This window comes from Lepidochelys kempii, chromosome 19 (genome assembly GCF_965140265.1).
Source record: "Lepidochelys kempii isolate rLepKem1 chromosome 19, rLepKem1.hap2, whole genome shotgun sequence".
Lineage (NCBI taxonomy): Eukaryota > Metazoa > Chordata > Testudines > Cheloniidae > Lepidochelys > Lepidochelys kempii.
Genome location: NC_133274.1, coordinates 16,745,469 through 16,761,188, shown reverse-complemented (window position 1 = coordinate 16,761,188; position 15,720 = coordinate 16,745,469). Strand labels below are relative to the sequence as shown.

General features: G+C 45.5%; 1 protein-coding gene across 7 annotated transcripts in view; it reads right to left on the bottom strand.

The window, feature by feature from the left end:
- Window positions 1–6,849: 6,849 nt before the first annotated feature.
- The window catches only part of HIVEP3 (HIVEP zinc finger 3), a 493,107-nt gene continuing 484,236 nt past the window's right edge, over window positions 6,850–15,720 (bottom strand). For all 7 annotated transcript variants that reach the window (XM_073317990.1, XM_073317989.1, XM_073317994.1 and 4 more), the window contains one exon: window positions 6,850–13,143. In XM_073317990.1, the coding sequence (XP_073174091.1) occupies window positions 12,247–13,143 (897 nt within the window). In that variant the 3' untranslated portion in view covers window positions 6,850–12,246. The remainder of the gene's footprint in view (window positions 13,144–15,720) is intronic.

Sequence of the window (15,720 nt, the reverse complement as noted above, 5' to 3'; positions counted from 1 at the left end):
ATTGTTGCTTTCTGTTCATGCAAGAAGAACCAGGGAAGTAAGTGGGTGAAGAAATAAGCCCCCTAACACTTGCCCTCAAAGGAAACCTGCACAACACCTTCAAAAGGCAAGCCTGGGAACTTCAATTCATAACTCGCCTAGACACCAAAAACCATGGACTCCACAGGGACATTGGTGTTTATGGCTCATTACAACACTTTGTAACACACGCACACTACACTGCCTGCTACCCGTAATTGCCCACTCCAACCCCATTAAGTATAAACCATCTACCTTCCACCCATATCATGTATTACTTTTGTGGTTACCCAACTTCTGTTTAGCTCAGACAATGATTTCCTTCTGCACCTGAAGAAGAGCTCTGTGGAGCTCGAAAGCTTTGTACCTTTCACCGACAGAAGCTGATGAAATAAAAGATATTACCTCACCTACCTTGTCTCTTGCAGCATTTGTCATTCACAATTTGTGCCTTTAAAAGGTCCAGATGTGCGAGGAGATAGGTACCATTTCTTGAACATTGTAGTACGAAACCAGGCATCAAGGGGGCTAGGGGCACTGCTGGGCAGAAACTATACGGTAAAGCAGACACACACACATGGTTGATTTAGGGATTACACTCTTTTTCTGATTCTAATAAAATTTGTGGGAAGTCAGTGATAAAACAAGGAGTATAACTGAGAACTCCCAAGTCCCAGGCCAGCACCTTCACCTTCTTCTCCCCGTAGTGTGTCGCCCGCATTGCTTGCACAGTGGAAGTGTTGCTAAGCAGACATGCTCACCTCAAGCGCATACCCACCAAAGATGGGAAGAACCTCCATGGACTAACAGCATGGCCAACCTGAAGCATTCAAAAATCACGAGTCAGGCCCCCTACACCAAAAATCCGTGAGATTGGCTTAACAATCATGTGATTATGGTTTTTTTTTAAAAAAAAAATACATTTTCTATTCTGTTTCTTGGCCTTCTGGTTCCTGAGCCTTTAGGATGTACTCAGGTCATGCTGCCAAGTGTTTCGCTGCAACCAAGAGGATTAGCCCTACACATATTTCTTCAAGCACCTTCTTGCACTCCTTCATGTCTCTGTCAGCCCACATTTTCATACTGAGCGAGCCCTGAATGCTCTTGGATAGCAGCAGCCAGTGGCGCCAATCAGGGAGGCCAGGGAATGGGGGGAGGACGGGAGAGGAGAGGGGAGGGGAGGGGGCAAAATGCTCTCTCCAAGGTCTTTAGACTTGCTTCAAGTCTCATAGGCCGTGGCACTGGTGAGGAGGGCAGCCTGGCTCAGCCACTTTTAAGTGGGCGGGGACGTATGCAAGTACATCCCCTACATGGCTGTCTGCTCGCCCATGCCAAGCTTCCCTGTCCTGGAAGGCTCTGCCAGCTCCCCCTTGCTGGAGCCTTTCCCCACACTAGGGAAGGACTCCGGCAGCTGGAAGCTGCAGAAACCTTTCCCTGCTGCCAGAGACTTTCACTGACATGTGTAGCCACATGCCGCAGTGTGACCGCAGCCTGCTCGTCACTGCAGTGAGTAGCTACGTGTAAATTACACGCCCCCGCCAGCGCTGTGCAGTGGAGACGTAGCCTCGGTGTCTCTCTCTGTCAGAGGCTGCTACAGCTACTGCTGCCTGGTTAGCCCCTTTCTTCGAGGCTGCGGTCTTTAGCAGTTCACGGTCCGTTTGAGCCTAGGCTTGGACCTGGGGAAAGTAACCCTGCCAGCCTGGCTGGGACAAGGCAGATGAGCATTTCCCATTTAATAGCCCCCCCTCCATTGCTCTCTTAAGGACCCTGTCATGCTGGGTATTTTCGCTGGGGGGACCTGATCTCTGTCTTTGTTTCATTTCCTGTTTGTTCCCCCTCTACCCCCACAGAGCCTCTTTTGATGTAACTCCATGCAGACCTACAACATAATGCCAAGCAGGCAAACTGAGCCACATACAATATTCATAGAGAAGAATATCGCTCACGCCCTCATTCCCCACGCAGGCTTCTCCTAGCAGCACCACTGAGCTGGGCCTTAAGCTAGGATGAAGCTGAGAAGAGAGCTATTGAGGATTTTACGATAAATATCTTCCCAACGGGGATCATGCGAGAGTAGAACTCCATATGGGAATTTAGAGCAGTGCACCTCAGGAGGTGCATGATGCGAGAGAAGAGTAGGCATGCCGGAAAGAAGAAAGCCTGAACGTTGCACTGTCTTGGCTTTCTCTTCCTGTTCTTACACTTGGACTGGCTGGAGGGGCTCATTCTGTGCTGTGGCCACAAAGCAGAGGGGCCAAGGACTCCAGGTTTCAGTCCTCATTTCACCTACAGTTTGCTGAGGCTGTGTTTTGGCTGCAGTGTCTGATACAGGAGCTCCTTGTTCTCCAGAACTGAGGGGTCAGCTGCCAGGTGGTTGTAGGAGGTACAGTAATCATTAGTGGGAGAAGGATACCAAGTCACCTTAATACTTGAGTGATTCAAAAGACCCAAGGAAATGTTAGCGTCTCAGTGAGCAGTGTTGATTTAGTGTCATAACAGCCCTTCCTTCACATGCTGATTGGTAACCAAGTTTCCCAGGAGGCCCTGAGCTGTAATATCAGCCAGGAGTCTTCATATTTTGACAATACGTTTGGCTTCACAGGGGAGGAAATGTCTAGTCTCCGTGTCTAGAAAATAAAGACTCGGAGGGTTCAGGCATGTTGTGGGACACCTGATTAATTTGAGCCACTCTGGAGATTCATGTAAACCAAATTGGTTCCAGGTTTGAGAGATTACCAGGGTTTAGCTGCAGCTTTCCCCAGACAGCCCTGGCTGCCTTTAGAGTGTCTCTGTTTTTAAGCACTGGCAAAACTGTTCTTTGAAGGGGAAAATGACTTCTCCATCCACTGAGCTGGCAGGGTAGCTGGAACAAACTCTGCTGCCCCACGGGCTCCATCCTGCACGACCACAAAGGAAAATAACAGGTGTCCCTGGGCTAATGGAGGGTCCAATCCTTCTGCAATCCTGACTGACACATATAGTTAGGTGCCTAAGTCCCATTGACAGTGATATAGCTAAATGCTTCTGAGGATCTGCACCATAGCCCTAGCTCTCACTAGACCCATTGGAGTCAGTGGGATTACCTGGGGGAGTGGGGACCAGATTGAATCACTGGATCCACACGTACTGCCGGCTGTGGCATGGATCCTGCGTGGGGCTGTGCAGGTGAGCTGGGCATAGGGAGAGCACAGTGAGCATCCAGATACTGAAACCGAGGCATGTCCCTGCATAAGCCCCATAAACCCCAGGCTGTTGGAGCCCAGAAGTGATTCCCAAACATATCATAGAATCATAGAATATCAGGGTTGGAAGGGACCTCAGGAGGTCATCTAGTCCAACCCCCTGCTCAAAGCAGGACCAATCCCCAAGATATGTGAACCCTGCACTTACCTGCTGCCTCTGACCTCATGAATCCAAGTCTTCTCTGTAGTAATAATGACCCCTAGCTCTTACATAGCACTTTTTGTCAGTAGAGCTCAAAGCACTTTACCACGGAGGTCAGTATTATCCCTATTTTACAGCTGGAGAAAAGAACTTGTCCAAGGTCACCCAGCAAGCCCATGGCACAGCCTGGAACATGTCTCCTGAGTCCCAGTACAGTGCACTATCTACTAGGCAAAACTACCTCCCTATAAATGGAACTTCCAGGGAAGACTCTGCAGGACAACCAACCTCTGTTCTCCCCCCACCACTACCCCCAAACGGGTCCAGTCATCACGACGTGCCCCCAAAATACAGGGCACGTGAGCCATCTGGGTTAATGCTGGAGGTGCAGAACAGGTGAGGAATACATGGGAGGAGGAGTACTTCCAGCGAAGTGGGGTAGGCTTCCAAGGTGAGGAGTGAGAAACCCCCTTCCCTCCCCCTCCCAAATAAATTACTTGCATACAGGAACTGCCAAGCCGTCCCGCCCCATCCCTCAGCATTTTTGTCCAGAGTAGCCAACATTAGGGCCAATGCATTTGTAAGCAGAGTCAAGATGAGCTCCACCCTGACATCTGGTGGTGAGGTGTGGCAAGTTGTGGAAAAGAACTTCAGGGTCTGATCTCATTTGCATAGGCACACCCACCCCTCCTAGCATGAGCCCATAGCTGCCCAAATGGTCACTTTGGCTGCTATGGGATCCCCAGTGTCTCTGTTACTGGGGCAGGAAGAATAAATTGTTATTACCCTGATTATGGGAACTGTGCTTGGAACTGTACTTGGCCTTTTGTTATGATGGAGGGACTCACCATCAACTGAGCAGCACTCGCTAGGCAAAGGACATGGGTTCCAAAACTCTGTGAATTGAGAGAGGTTGGGGGATAAGTATTAATACTTGGTGGTATGGGCCCTTGGGTGAGGGCCTTACATACTAATTGCACTTCCTCCTCTCTCCACTGTGGAATATCAGAGCTAATTTTGATTTCATTAGGAGTCTAGTTACAGGCTGCTGTGCTCACTTTGGGCTAATGGTGCACCAGCATTGAGGCTCCCCTACTACAAGTTGAATTCACCTAAGAGCTGAAATCACTGAGCGTTGTGTTAAGTAGTGGGGGAGCCTGAAGATCTATTGTGGAGCAGTTTGTGGGACGGCGGGAGTGGCTTGTGGGATGCGGAGCTGAGCTGAGCGAAGCAGTTTATGGGGCGGGGCGGAGCGAAGCGAAGGCCTATGGAGCTGTGGGGCGGTCAGCTTCAGATCATGGAAGGTGCCCCTTACCTCTCTCTCTCTTCCCCCTCCCCCCATCTCCACCCAGGTTGGGAGGTAAAGCTCTGCAGATAAACTTTTGAACTCTGGGGCTGCCCTGACCAGGGACAGAGACTTTTGGGTCATTGGACTTTTGGGACTTTGGGTGATTTGGGGTTGCTGGACTCAAGAACCAAAGGGAAAGGGCATGCCCCAATTTGCTTGGGGTGGTTTTTTTGCTCATGGGTTGTGTTATGAATCCTGTTGGTGGTGTTTCCCCAACATAATGCCACATTGTTTCTCTCTGTTATTAAAAGGCTTTTGCTACACTCAGACTCTGTGCTTGCGAGAGGGGAAGTATTGCCCCTTGGAGGCGCCCAGCGGGGGTGGTATATATTTGTCCCAGGTCACTGGGTGGGGGCTCGAGCCGCTTTGCATTGTGTTATTGGAATGGATCCCCTAGATATTGAACCCGGCCCTTGTTGCTGCCAACTCTGACGGGCAGAAGGGTTACACATTCATGCATTCAGAAAGCAATGATCTGGGAAGCTAATCATTCCTGAAATGGACTCTTACAGTTAGATAAGCAGCAGCTGGCTTCCCTGGTTGATACCCCCTGGGTTGCATGGCCTCGGGCAAAAGAGATCTATATCTCTATAAACATACCATCTTGTCTCCTAGCTCCCCTTGCACTAAACTGCCGACTGGCCCAGTCAGAATGTTCATGCATGACCGGGGGAGACCAAAGTGGGCCCTAATTCCACTTATCTAGCCAGGCAGGGTCTGGCTGCAGTGTGGCAGGCAGCCAGCCTCCCAGCAGGGCAGACAGACGTGCACTTGCGTGACTCGAAGTAACACACTAAAAATACCAGTGTGGCCCTGGCGTTGGGTGGTGGCTTGGGCGACTCCTCCCCCACTGGCAGTTTGACTAGACAGAAGGGTTGATGTTCAGGCCCAAAGGCCTCTCTTAATCTCCCTGGCTGACAGCTGTGTCTGGCACTCTGCCTCGCAGGCCAATTACAGCTGGATCGAACCCTAAAACTTCATAACTTGGCTACCCTACAGCTAAGGCGGGGGAGGGCTACGATACACGCCTCCAAGAGCAGAAGGGCAGCAAAGCCCAGGAGGGGGAAAGCCTGTCTGGGGTGGTCTGAGGAGCACTGACTCCGTGTGACGACATAAAAATGAGCGATGGGACGTCAAGGAGGAGTTCTGAAGCAAACAGCCGATCTGACTGTGAAACAGTTTCCCACAGATGGGTTACACAGAGGCTTAAACAAAGCCTTTGGCAAGGATCTGTGGGAATCAATCCGGCCTTGGCAAGGGGGAACGTGGTGATTTTCTTGTGCTATGCACAGTCTCACCAGCAACTGAACTGGGGGTGGAGGGGAGAGTAGGCCTCTACGGTGGAAGCTGCATGCCCTGGTTGGGTTCCTCTGGAGAGTCTGCTCTGCAGAGCCCTCAGCAACAGCGCCAACAAAGGGCCTCACGGGGCAAGGCCTGCACGTAGACGTACCTCTGAAGTCAGCAGGAGCAGGCATTAGGTTCTAGCAGATGCAGCCCCCTGCTTAAATTCTCCCTCGTGGGAACAGGCTGTGCCCAAGGGCTGTGACAGACAAGTTACAGGCTTTTTTTTCTGAAGAAGGAAATATTGGGTGGGTGGGTGAGAAACTTGCGGCTGATTGATGGGCTCCGAACAACGTGTATGTTTTTGGAGGGGGGAAATAATTTACTTAAGTTAAAAAAAATCTGTACTATTTCCAAAGGCCCCTAGAGCATTGGATGGACACATTTTAAAAATCAAAGCCAATAAATATTCATGTGGAGTTTATCCTGTTCAGTCTATGGCTCCCACTGAAATAGAGTGAAATCCTGGCCCCACTGAATTTGCCATTAACTCCCATAGGGTCCGGATTTCACCCTAGCATTTACCACGCTGCAGCGTGTCCTCCATTTTGAGTGGGAAACACTGGAAAAGACAACTGCGAAGTTGCTCTGCCTCAGCGGGCTAGCTGCTGTGGGGTTTTCAGTGGCAATCTCTTTGGCCTGCGTGTACGGCAATGCACGGCCCTTTATCCAGAATTTGGCTCCGTGATTCTGAAGCCCAAGTCTATGAATGGATAAAAGCAAAAAATTAAGAACTGCCAGTCACGTAAGTAGTGATATGTTGGGACTTTAAAATTTATTCCAACATGCTATTTTTTTAAAAATATGCTCAGACTGAGCGGACAGCCTCGAGCGGTAGTAAAGGCAATAGCATACTCGTAAAAACGTCTCATTCACAGTACAGATGTCATTTACAACAAGGGTCACAAACATCAAATACTGAGTATTTTTTCCTTTTGTTTTTTCTTCTCACTTTTTACATCAGACTCTGTGCTTTTTACCTGCATTTTTTCCCCGTTTTTTTTTTGTTTTTTTTTGCACTGATATAACCATACAGACATTGCAAGATGCAAATGTAGAAACTGGAGTTAAAATAAAATTACAGGCAAAACTACCAAATTACATTGTACACTGTACATATTTACAGTACCTTTTTTGGAATGTATTGCCATTTTTAAGAACATATAGAAACTTTCTACAGACTATTCCACTTACAGAATACATACATCTTTTAGAAAAAAAGGCAAATATGTATCTTACATGAGACCATGTATATTAAATTTGCGTACACATTATTATTATTTTTTACATTACATTTACTAAAGTGATCTTAAGTGCCATCATAGTTCAGTAATGAAAACAAATTGGTTTTATGCCATCAGGACTGATTCTTTGTGTGTGTGTGTGTGTAAATAATTTACAATATTTTTATTTGTAAATACTGTGCAATAGATGGAAATTTTTTTTAAAAAGAAGAAACACATGATGAAACCAAGTCAGGAAATGAAAAAGAATGGTGTAAGAACAAGTAAAAGGGCTAGATCAAATTGTACACACAATTCGAGTAAAAATATTTATAATTACACAGTTTTGTGTGTCAATGTATTTTGTTTAGATACTATTTTTGAGGATCAAAAGGAAAAACAAATTAGAAGGGACAAAAGGAATTAATTAAAACTAATTTTTGGCGGCTTTTCAAGAAGGGGTAGAGGGAAATTAAATACAAATATATGACCAAATTATCGAGTCTTGATGCCTAAAATTTGGCTCCTCTGGCAGGAAAGTCAAAGGCAAGTAGGGCTCTGAGATGCTAAAATACCTTTGAGGATCTGGGTCAAACTCTCATTGAAATTAATGGGAGTTAGGCCCCAAAATACCTTTGAGGATCAGGACCTTTACTCCTATTAACTTTTAGTGGACATTATGAGGCCTAACTACTATTTGAGTCTGTGACAATCTTCTCCTACACCCAGATTTGGCACCTCAGTAGAGGTGGTCTGATTACTAGAGCTGCTGAATACCTGCAACTCCTGTTGATTTCAGCAGGATTTATGAGCGCTCAGCATTGCCGAATAGCAGATCCCTTTTACCTAGGTGTCTAACTATGGCTTTAGGAGCCTAACTTCAATGACCCATGTCTGAAAATGTTGCCCTGTAATAACAGGTGATGAAACACATCCCCCAGTCATAACCAATAAAGCCACAGCTACTGCATCACTAGGTTTAAGAGTTTCCTGTTGTACTTCTTGGGTATCTAGCAAGAAACTGACAACTTGTAAATAATTTGGGCTGACAATGATCTGCTGCAAGGCTGCAGGATGTGTCTGGGAACAGACACTGATAGGGCTCAATCCTGAAAGACGCTGAGCACTCCATCCCTGATCCAGGAAAGAAGTTCAATATGTCCTTTAACTTTAAGCACACTGAAGTAAATATGACTATGCGCATGCTTAACATTAAGCACATGCTTAAGTGCTTTGCTTTATTGGATCAAGGCAGAGTGCTCAACACTTTGCATGACTGAGTCCACTGAGAACAGGGAGAGTCAAATTGTTTCATAAGGTGGGTCTTTCACTGACAGATTCTCTCATGGACACATCCATACCCGTTTGCCATTGAGTAGCACCCCCAGCAATGGCTTACATGGAAAGGGAACATTAGGGGAACATTCAGCAGCTAGATAAAAGGATAACTGGATCCACATGAAAAGTCAGCTCTCTGTAGGTCAACATCCAGCACTCCACAGATCACTGGTGCTTCCTGGACCACAGCCAGGAACCTCTGGCATAGATGAAATTCTGGAACTTTTCAAAAAATTATTTTTTCCACCTGTTTTTTAACTTGTTATTTGTATTATTCATCTCTTTTGTAGCATGGGATACAAAGTGCTTGTGCACATATTAACTGATTCCTCCCCTCCAAACCTTCGGAAGGTAAATCAGGATTTATTCTCCCCTATTTACAAATGGAGGAATAGACACAAAGAGCCACAGTAAGAGTTCAAAACTGCAAACACTTACTAGCGAGCATAGCACGTACGCCTGTGACTAAGCCAAGGAGTGCACAAGGTTAAACAGTGCAATGCTCGGTAATAAATGTTTACAGGACTGGCACCTGATGTAAACAGGTGAAAATCCACTTAAATAAATGGCGTTGCACCAGTTTAAACCTTGTCAGAATATGATCCAGAGGAGTTGAGTGATTTGCTCAAGGTCACACTGTGATTTAATGGCAGAGCTGGGCTTAGCGTTTGGGTATTCCTGTCCTCTAAGCCTGTGCTCAGACCAAGAGACCATCATGCTTTAGTGGGGGGCACTGTTTCCCTTGGAGTCAAACTAACATGATCATTTTGCTCATACATATCAATGCTGTTTTTCTTTTTCTAATCCTATGTGGCTAATTCTGACCTGCCATAGGTACCTGCTGAACACAGTAGAGGGCGCCATGAGGCAGAATTCCACCCAATCCTAGCTTCTCCCCGAAAACTACAGGAGATTTGTCACAATGGGAATCCAGGCCAGGCCTGAGGGCTGGGAATTTCTGCCTGTACTCCCACAGAGTTTACAGTGGTGCCTGCGTTCATACATGCACATTCACCCACAGAGAGTACAGATTACTCCTGCACATGACTGGCATGTTATGTGAATGGGACCAAAGCTTGGCAGGATATGGGTGCACCTTAACACTGCGGGAATTGTGGTTTTCCCTCAGAAGTGACAGGAAAAAAACCAAGCTCTTTCCAATGTGCTGACATGTCAAGGGTTAAAATATGGTTAGAAAATAAAGCCACGCAAATTTGATCTAGCCCAAAGTTAACGTCATATGCACTCAATGTAACCAGGTGCTGTGTACAACCACTGCATTATTTCTCTTTATGTACAATTTCAATTATAAAAAAACAATTAAATACATAAAGCTACCTTGAAATAATGTTAAGAATGTGACAAGGGGAAAGAAAAGAGAGAACCAGCCATAGCCAGGAAATTCAAAGCTGTACTCATTATGGAGGGAAGGGATGGGTTCAAATGATGCTCACGCCCAGGCCCTGATTCCATAGTCCACCGCTGCTCATCACAGCATTTAAACATGTGCTTAATTCCCATTAAAATGAATGGGACGTAACCATGTTTTCCTGAACAGAGGTGGTTTGCTGAGTTGGGCCATGAGCCACAATCCTGCAGTGAAATCTGCTTGGGTCTGACTGGAGGATTGAGGGGGTCAGAGTTATGCTGTGCGTGGATCCGGGGAAAGGAAAACTAGGTAAAAGTGCTAGTCAGGAATGAGGAGGTGGGGTCCAGTGAACTCTGAAATCTGGACACTGGTTTAGTTGGTGTCACAATCTTAATGTTATTTCCATCGGATCTTCTTTAGAACTTAATTCCCTTTATACCAAAAGAAAAAATATCACAGAAGTTTATTTAAAACACCCCATATTATTCACCCATCAGTCAGGAGCAGTTCATAGCTCATCAAGTCTGGCAAGGTAATATGTCCTCATTCAGGATTATATTTGATTTATTATTATTATTATTATTTTAAAAAGTGTATTATGTACCCGATAAACTGGAACAGCTCTGAAAGAAGAAAGAAATGGCCCATTGGTTAAATATTTCTATCTTTTTGTTTGTTTGTTTTCTTTTAAAAATGTGTTTGTACAGATTCCATTGATTGGAAAGCCCTCTGAAGCAGTAAAGAGCCTGCTGTCTATTAGGGGAAACATGTACTGAACGTGTGTATTTTAAAAAGTGTGTTAACACAACAGAGCAGAATGGCTCCATCACATCTCTCCATATTTGGTATCACATCTATTGGCAGTAGAGGCCAACGCTCTGCTAGAGATGGTCATATTTAAAAATATGCTATGAAAACAGTTACTATGCATGCATAACAGGCCAATTTTCATACATTATCCACTCAGTCATCAGAACCTCTGTTTATGAAATACCCAAAAGTCCCCTCCACACAATGGAGGCTAGGTGTTTGCAACATTTCATTTAAATAAGTAAATAAAATAAAATATGCCATGGAGCCAGATGTGGGTTACAAAGCCATAGGTGTGCAAATAAAAGAGCACATGAGCTCTTCATTGCATCCCTATAACTTTTTCCTTAAAAAGGGCCGCATGGGAATTGTTTGGGAAGGCAGGGGCTGTAGAAATATAAATAAAGGTATGGCCAAAAGTTGTTTGCAAGGCTGAGACTTTATTTTCATTTTGAACCCAGGAGCGAATGGTGACAGGGGGCTTTGAAACCCCAGAAAACGGGGCATCGGGGTGACACAGGCAGGACCACTAGCAGACTGTGCCCTGTAAGAGCAGCCAGTCCTGGAATGTCACTATTAAAGCACGCCTAAGAATGGCTCTTTTACAAACCGTGAAACGCCATTCCCAGAACTGGTTCTACATTCGATACCTCCTTGTTTTCTTACAGTTAAATATTTGAAGAACCCTTTTGTCGCTTTTAAAAAAAGTGCTTTTATGGGTTCTGCAGAAGGGAGGTGCGTTGAGATTTTTTTTTCTTTTTGGAGTGATGTTTGCATTCATTGCTAATGGGCCTTCCATTCTAAAATAAGTGCTAGTTTCATTTACAATTCAGGGTAAACACATTTTCAAATGTAAAGCAGTCGCAACTGTTTAAAGCACAAAGATAGGCAACCAGAGTGATGCAACAACAAAAAAAAAGCACTTTGCCAAGAATTAAATAAAGCAGGTAATAAATATGAATCATAAACTTCTGTACACAGGAGAAAGGGTTTGTTTTTTTAATCATTTAATCAATATTAAAAAAGATTTTTTGTTTTTGTTTTCAGTGCATCTTCTTCCCCCTTAAAATGCTTAACCTTTTCCTTTCTGCATCTCTCGAGCATATATGAACACACACCTAAATGGCAAAAAAGACAAGGTCTAACAAACCCCTTTCCAAAAAACTCTAAAAAAATATTCACAGCCTCAAACATTTTTGTACATTTCAAGCAACAAAAGGTAGAGAAAAAGGCACAAGTAACTGCATACATGTGGAGATAATACCAGACTGGGACAAAGAAAACCAAGAATCTTCCATGGGTTTGGTCATACACTAGAGTGCTTTGTATAGCGATGATTATAGTAAAGGAAATAGTGTTGAAAATGTCTGTTGATTTACATAGGAAGCCTAGAGGTGGAAGAGATAAATGGAGACTTAAGTACTTCCTGTATTCTCATCCACCTGCCTTTGAGCTTGACTGAACCGTGTGAGTTCTAAGTGCGGGCTGCTCTTCCTATGGGCTCCCCCTTGGTGACTTGGCTCTCCCGAGAGGTTCCTTCTCCTAACGGAGAACTGGTGGGAGTGTGAATGGCTCAATGAGGGCTCCGACAAGCAGCCGGTGCTGCTGCTTCTGTCCAACGTCTGTGCGGGGAAATCTGAGATGAAAGTGCAGGATGATTCAAAGTAAGTGCTTGAGCTGCCACATTGCTTCTTGCCCGTTTTTTTCAAGGGTTCTTCCCCGCTTGTTGAAGGCTTTGGAGAGTGCTCATAATTTGTGCTCGGACAGTCGGTGGGAGCTGAGCAGCCTTCTTGCGCTGAGTGGCTGGGCTCACCATACTTTTTTACCCTGTATTCCTCCTGTTCTGTCTTTTGCTGATGCTCACTAGTCCTCATTTTCTCTTCTAAGTAGCCGCTGCCTTTAAGCTGTGGGGACAGTGTGTATTTAGAAACCTTCGCAGCTAGGGATATGGATGAAGATTCTTGTGGGACCTGTGGTTCCTTGCCCCTTTCCTCAGCCTGGCTGGATTCTGTAAAGCTGCTGCTGCCATTGCCACCAGGTGAAAAATATCCTGCTTGCAGGGACACAACTGAATCGGGCATCAAACTGGGATGGGTACTTGGCCTGGCCTGGACCATCTGGATGCCCCCAATGGGAATCATAGGATATGGAGTCCTTGTTAGCTGCTGTGAATGCAGCGGAAGATGGCTGAAGACATTCTCTTCCCCTCGGCTCGGAGCATGGACATGTAGTTCATGGGATGCTTGCAAGGGTTTGGAGCAGACAGGCTGTGTGATGCCAGGTGAACATGCTGGGCTTCGAGGTTCTATCTTCTGCATTTAAGAGAGAAAAAAGAGCTGAGTGAGTGAGGGTTATAGCTCCTAGGATCATCACTCCACAGCACGAACAACCACTGACTGGCTTTATTAACGTTCTATTGGAATGTAAAGGGGTGCGCAAACCTCAGAAGATATGCAGGTTCTGTTCAGAATAGAGAGCGGCCTGAGCCATGAAATTTGGTTCTGGACTCAACCATTTACAAAGGCTGGTGGGGTACAGATCTAGGGTTTTGATTCAGGCTCTCTCTATGTAAGAATCTTTCCCAAAGCTCCCCCATGAGTTTGAAACAGATCAAGACCACCACAAGAAAGACTATTCTTCCTATATTCTAGTTCTTCTGCTTTTGCCTGGCACAGTGAAGAGCAGTAGAGTGACATTTTTTTAAAAAGAAACCTTAAACCCTAACAATTTCTAAGTACAAAGCTGCGTTTTGGACTGAGTTTGAGTTCTCAGGGATGGACAGGATCAGTTCTTGTTTTATAGGAACTAATTTGCATGACTCTATCAAGTTATTTTTTGCCTGTTCTTCACTCTGTCTCTAGGTTTCACATAGTTTTCTGACCTATGTCATGTCCAGAAATGTGGGTTACACAGAAATGGGTTACCAAGGGGATTATTACAGCTAACCACCACACAGGACCCCCAAGAGGAAGTGGTGGAATTCTCAACAGATGATCCTTAAAATTGGGCTGAACACAGAATTTGAGAGTATACTGCAGGACCCATGCTCCCAGTTATGGTCTGTAGAGAACCAGCTACTCCCCTGATGCTGGTTCTATGAGAAGAGATTGGAGACAAAAGGGAAAGTGATAGCAAAAGCAGTCAGTGTAAATGGACAAAATATTTACCATACTGCAGGCAGTTAAAAACCCAAACTCTTCCCTAATATCCCTTCTCCAATGCAAGCTATTGACAGAGGTGCACTAGGTGATTAGGGATCTGTTTACACAACAATGAAAAACCAGATGCTGGCCCATGCCAGCTGACTGGAGCTCCCAGAGCTCCGGCTGGGACTCTTGCAGGGTCCTAGAGCCCAGGCTCCAGAAAGTCTACACAGCAATGAAACAGATCTGCAGCCCAAGCCCTGTGAACATGAGTCAGCTGGCAGGGAGCAGCCAAGCGGTTTTCTTTGCTGCGTAGATGTCTCCTAGGAGAACACAAAGAGAAGGAGGAGGTGGTCTGTGCAACAGCCAATGAGAGGGGAAGTGGTTTTACACACAATTTATGCTTCAATTAAGCCCTACTTTAAGGGTTTAAGTGGTGTCTGTGTAGGACCTTGTACAAAGCCTTTGCACTGGGGAGAATTTCACCCTGTTTAAATAGGCTGATCTAATCTTGCACTGGCTGGTCTAAAATGGTTTTTATATCACTTCCTATGATTATAAGAGTACTTCCTTCCTTCATAAAGATTAGAGCACTCACTGAACCTTCACTTACCATTATTTCTAAGTGTCACAGTCACACCTGGGATCTCAGACTGTAGGTGACCTGAGACGGGCAGCTCACTACTGAGGTCACCAACCACCAGGGAGACGATGTTTTCGTAACTGAAATCAGGCCATGCTATACTGTGCTTTCCATCCCACCATCAACCTCAGCCTGGACCAGTCCACACAAGAGATCCACTTCCTGGACACTATGGTGCTAATAAGTGATGGTCATATAAACACCACCCTATACCGGAAACCTACTGACTGCTATTCCTACCTACATGCCTCCAGCTTTCACCCAGACCACACCACACGGTCCATTGTCTACAGCCAAGCTCTACGATACAACCGCATTTGCTCCAACCCCTCAGACAGAGACAAACACCTACAAGATCTCTATCAAGCATTCTTACAACTACAATACCCACCTGCTGAAGTGAAGAAACAGATTAACAGAGCCAGAAGAGTACCCAGAAGTCACCTACTACAGGACAGGCCTAACAAAGAAAATAACAGAACGCCACTAGCCATCACCTTCAGCCCCCAACTAAAACCTCTCCAACGCATGATCAAGGACTTACAACCTATTATGAAGGACGACCCATCACTCTCACAGATCTTGGGAGACAGGCCAGTCCTTGCCTACAGACAGCCCCCCAACCTGAAGCAAATACTCACCAGCAACCACATACCACACAACAGAACCACTAACCCAGGAACCTATCCTTGCAACAAAGCTCGTTGCCAACTGTGCCCACATATCTATTCAGGGGACACCATCACAGGGCCTAATAACATCAGCCACACTATCAGAGGCTCGTTCACCTGCACATCTACCAATGTGATATATGCCATCATGTGCCAGCAATGCCCCTCTGCCATGTACATTGGTCAAACTGGACAGTCTCTACGTAAAAGAATAAATGGACACAAATCAGATGTCAAGAATTATAACATTCATAAACCAGTCGGAGAACACTTCAATCTCTCTGGTCACGCGATTACAGACATGAAGTTGCAATATTACAACAGAAAAACTTCAAAACCAGACTCCAGCGAGAGACTGCTGAATTGGAATTCATTTGCAAATTTGATACAATTAACTTAGGCTTGAATAGAGACTGGGAGTGGCTAAGTCAT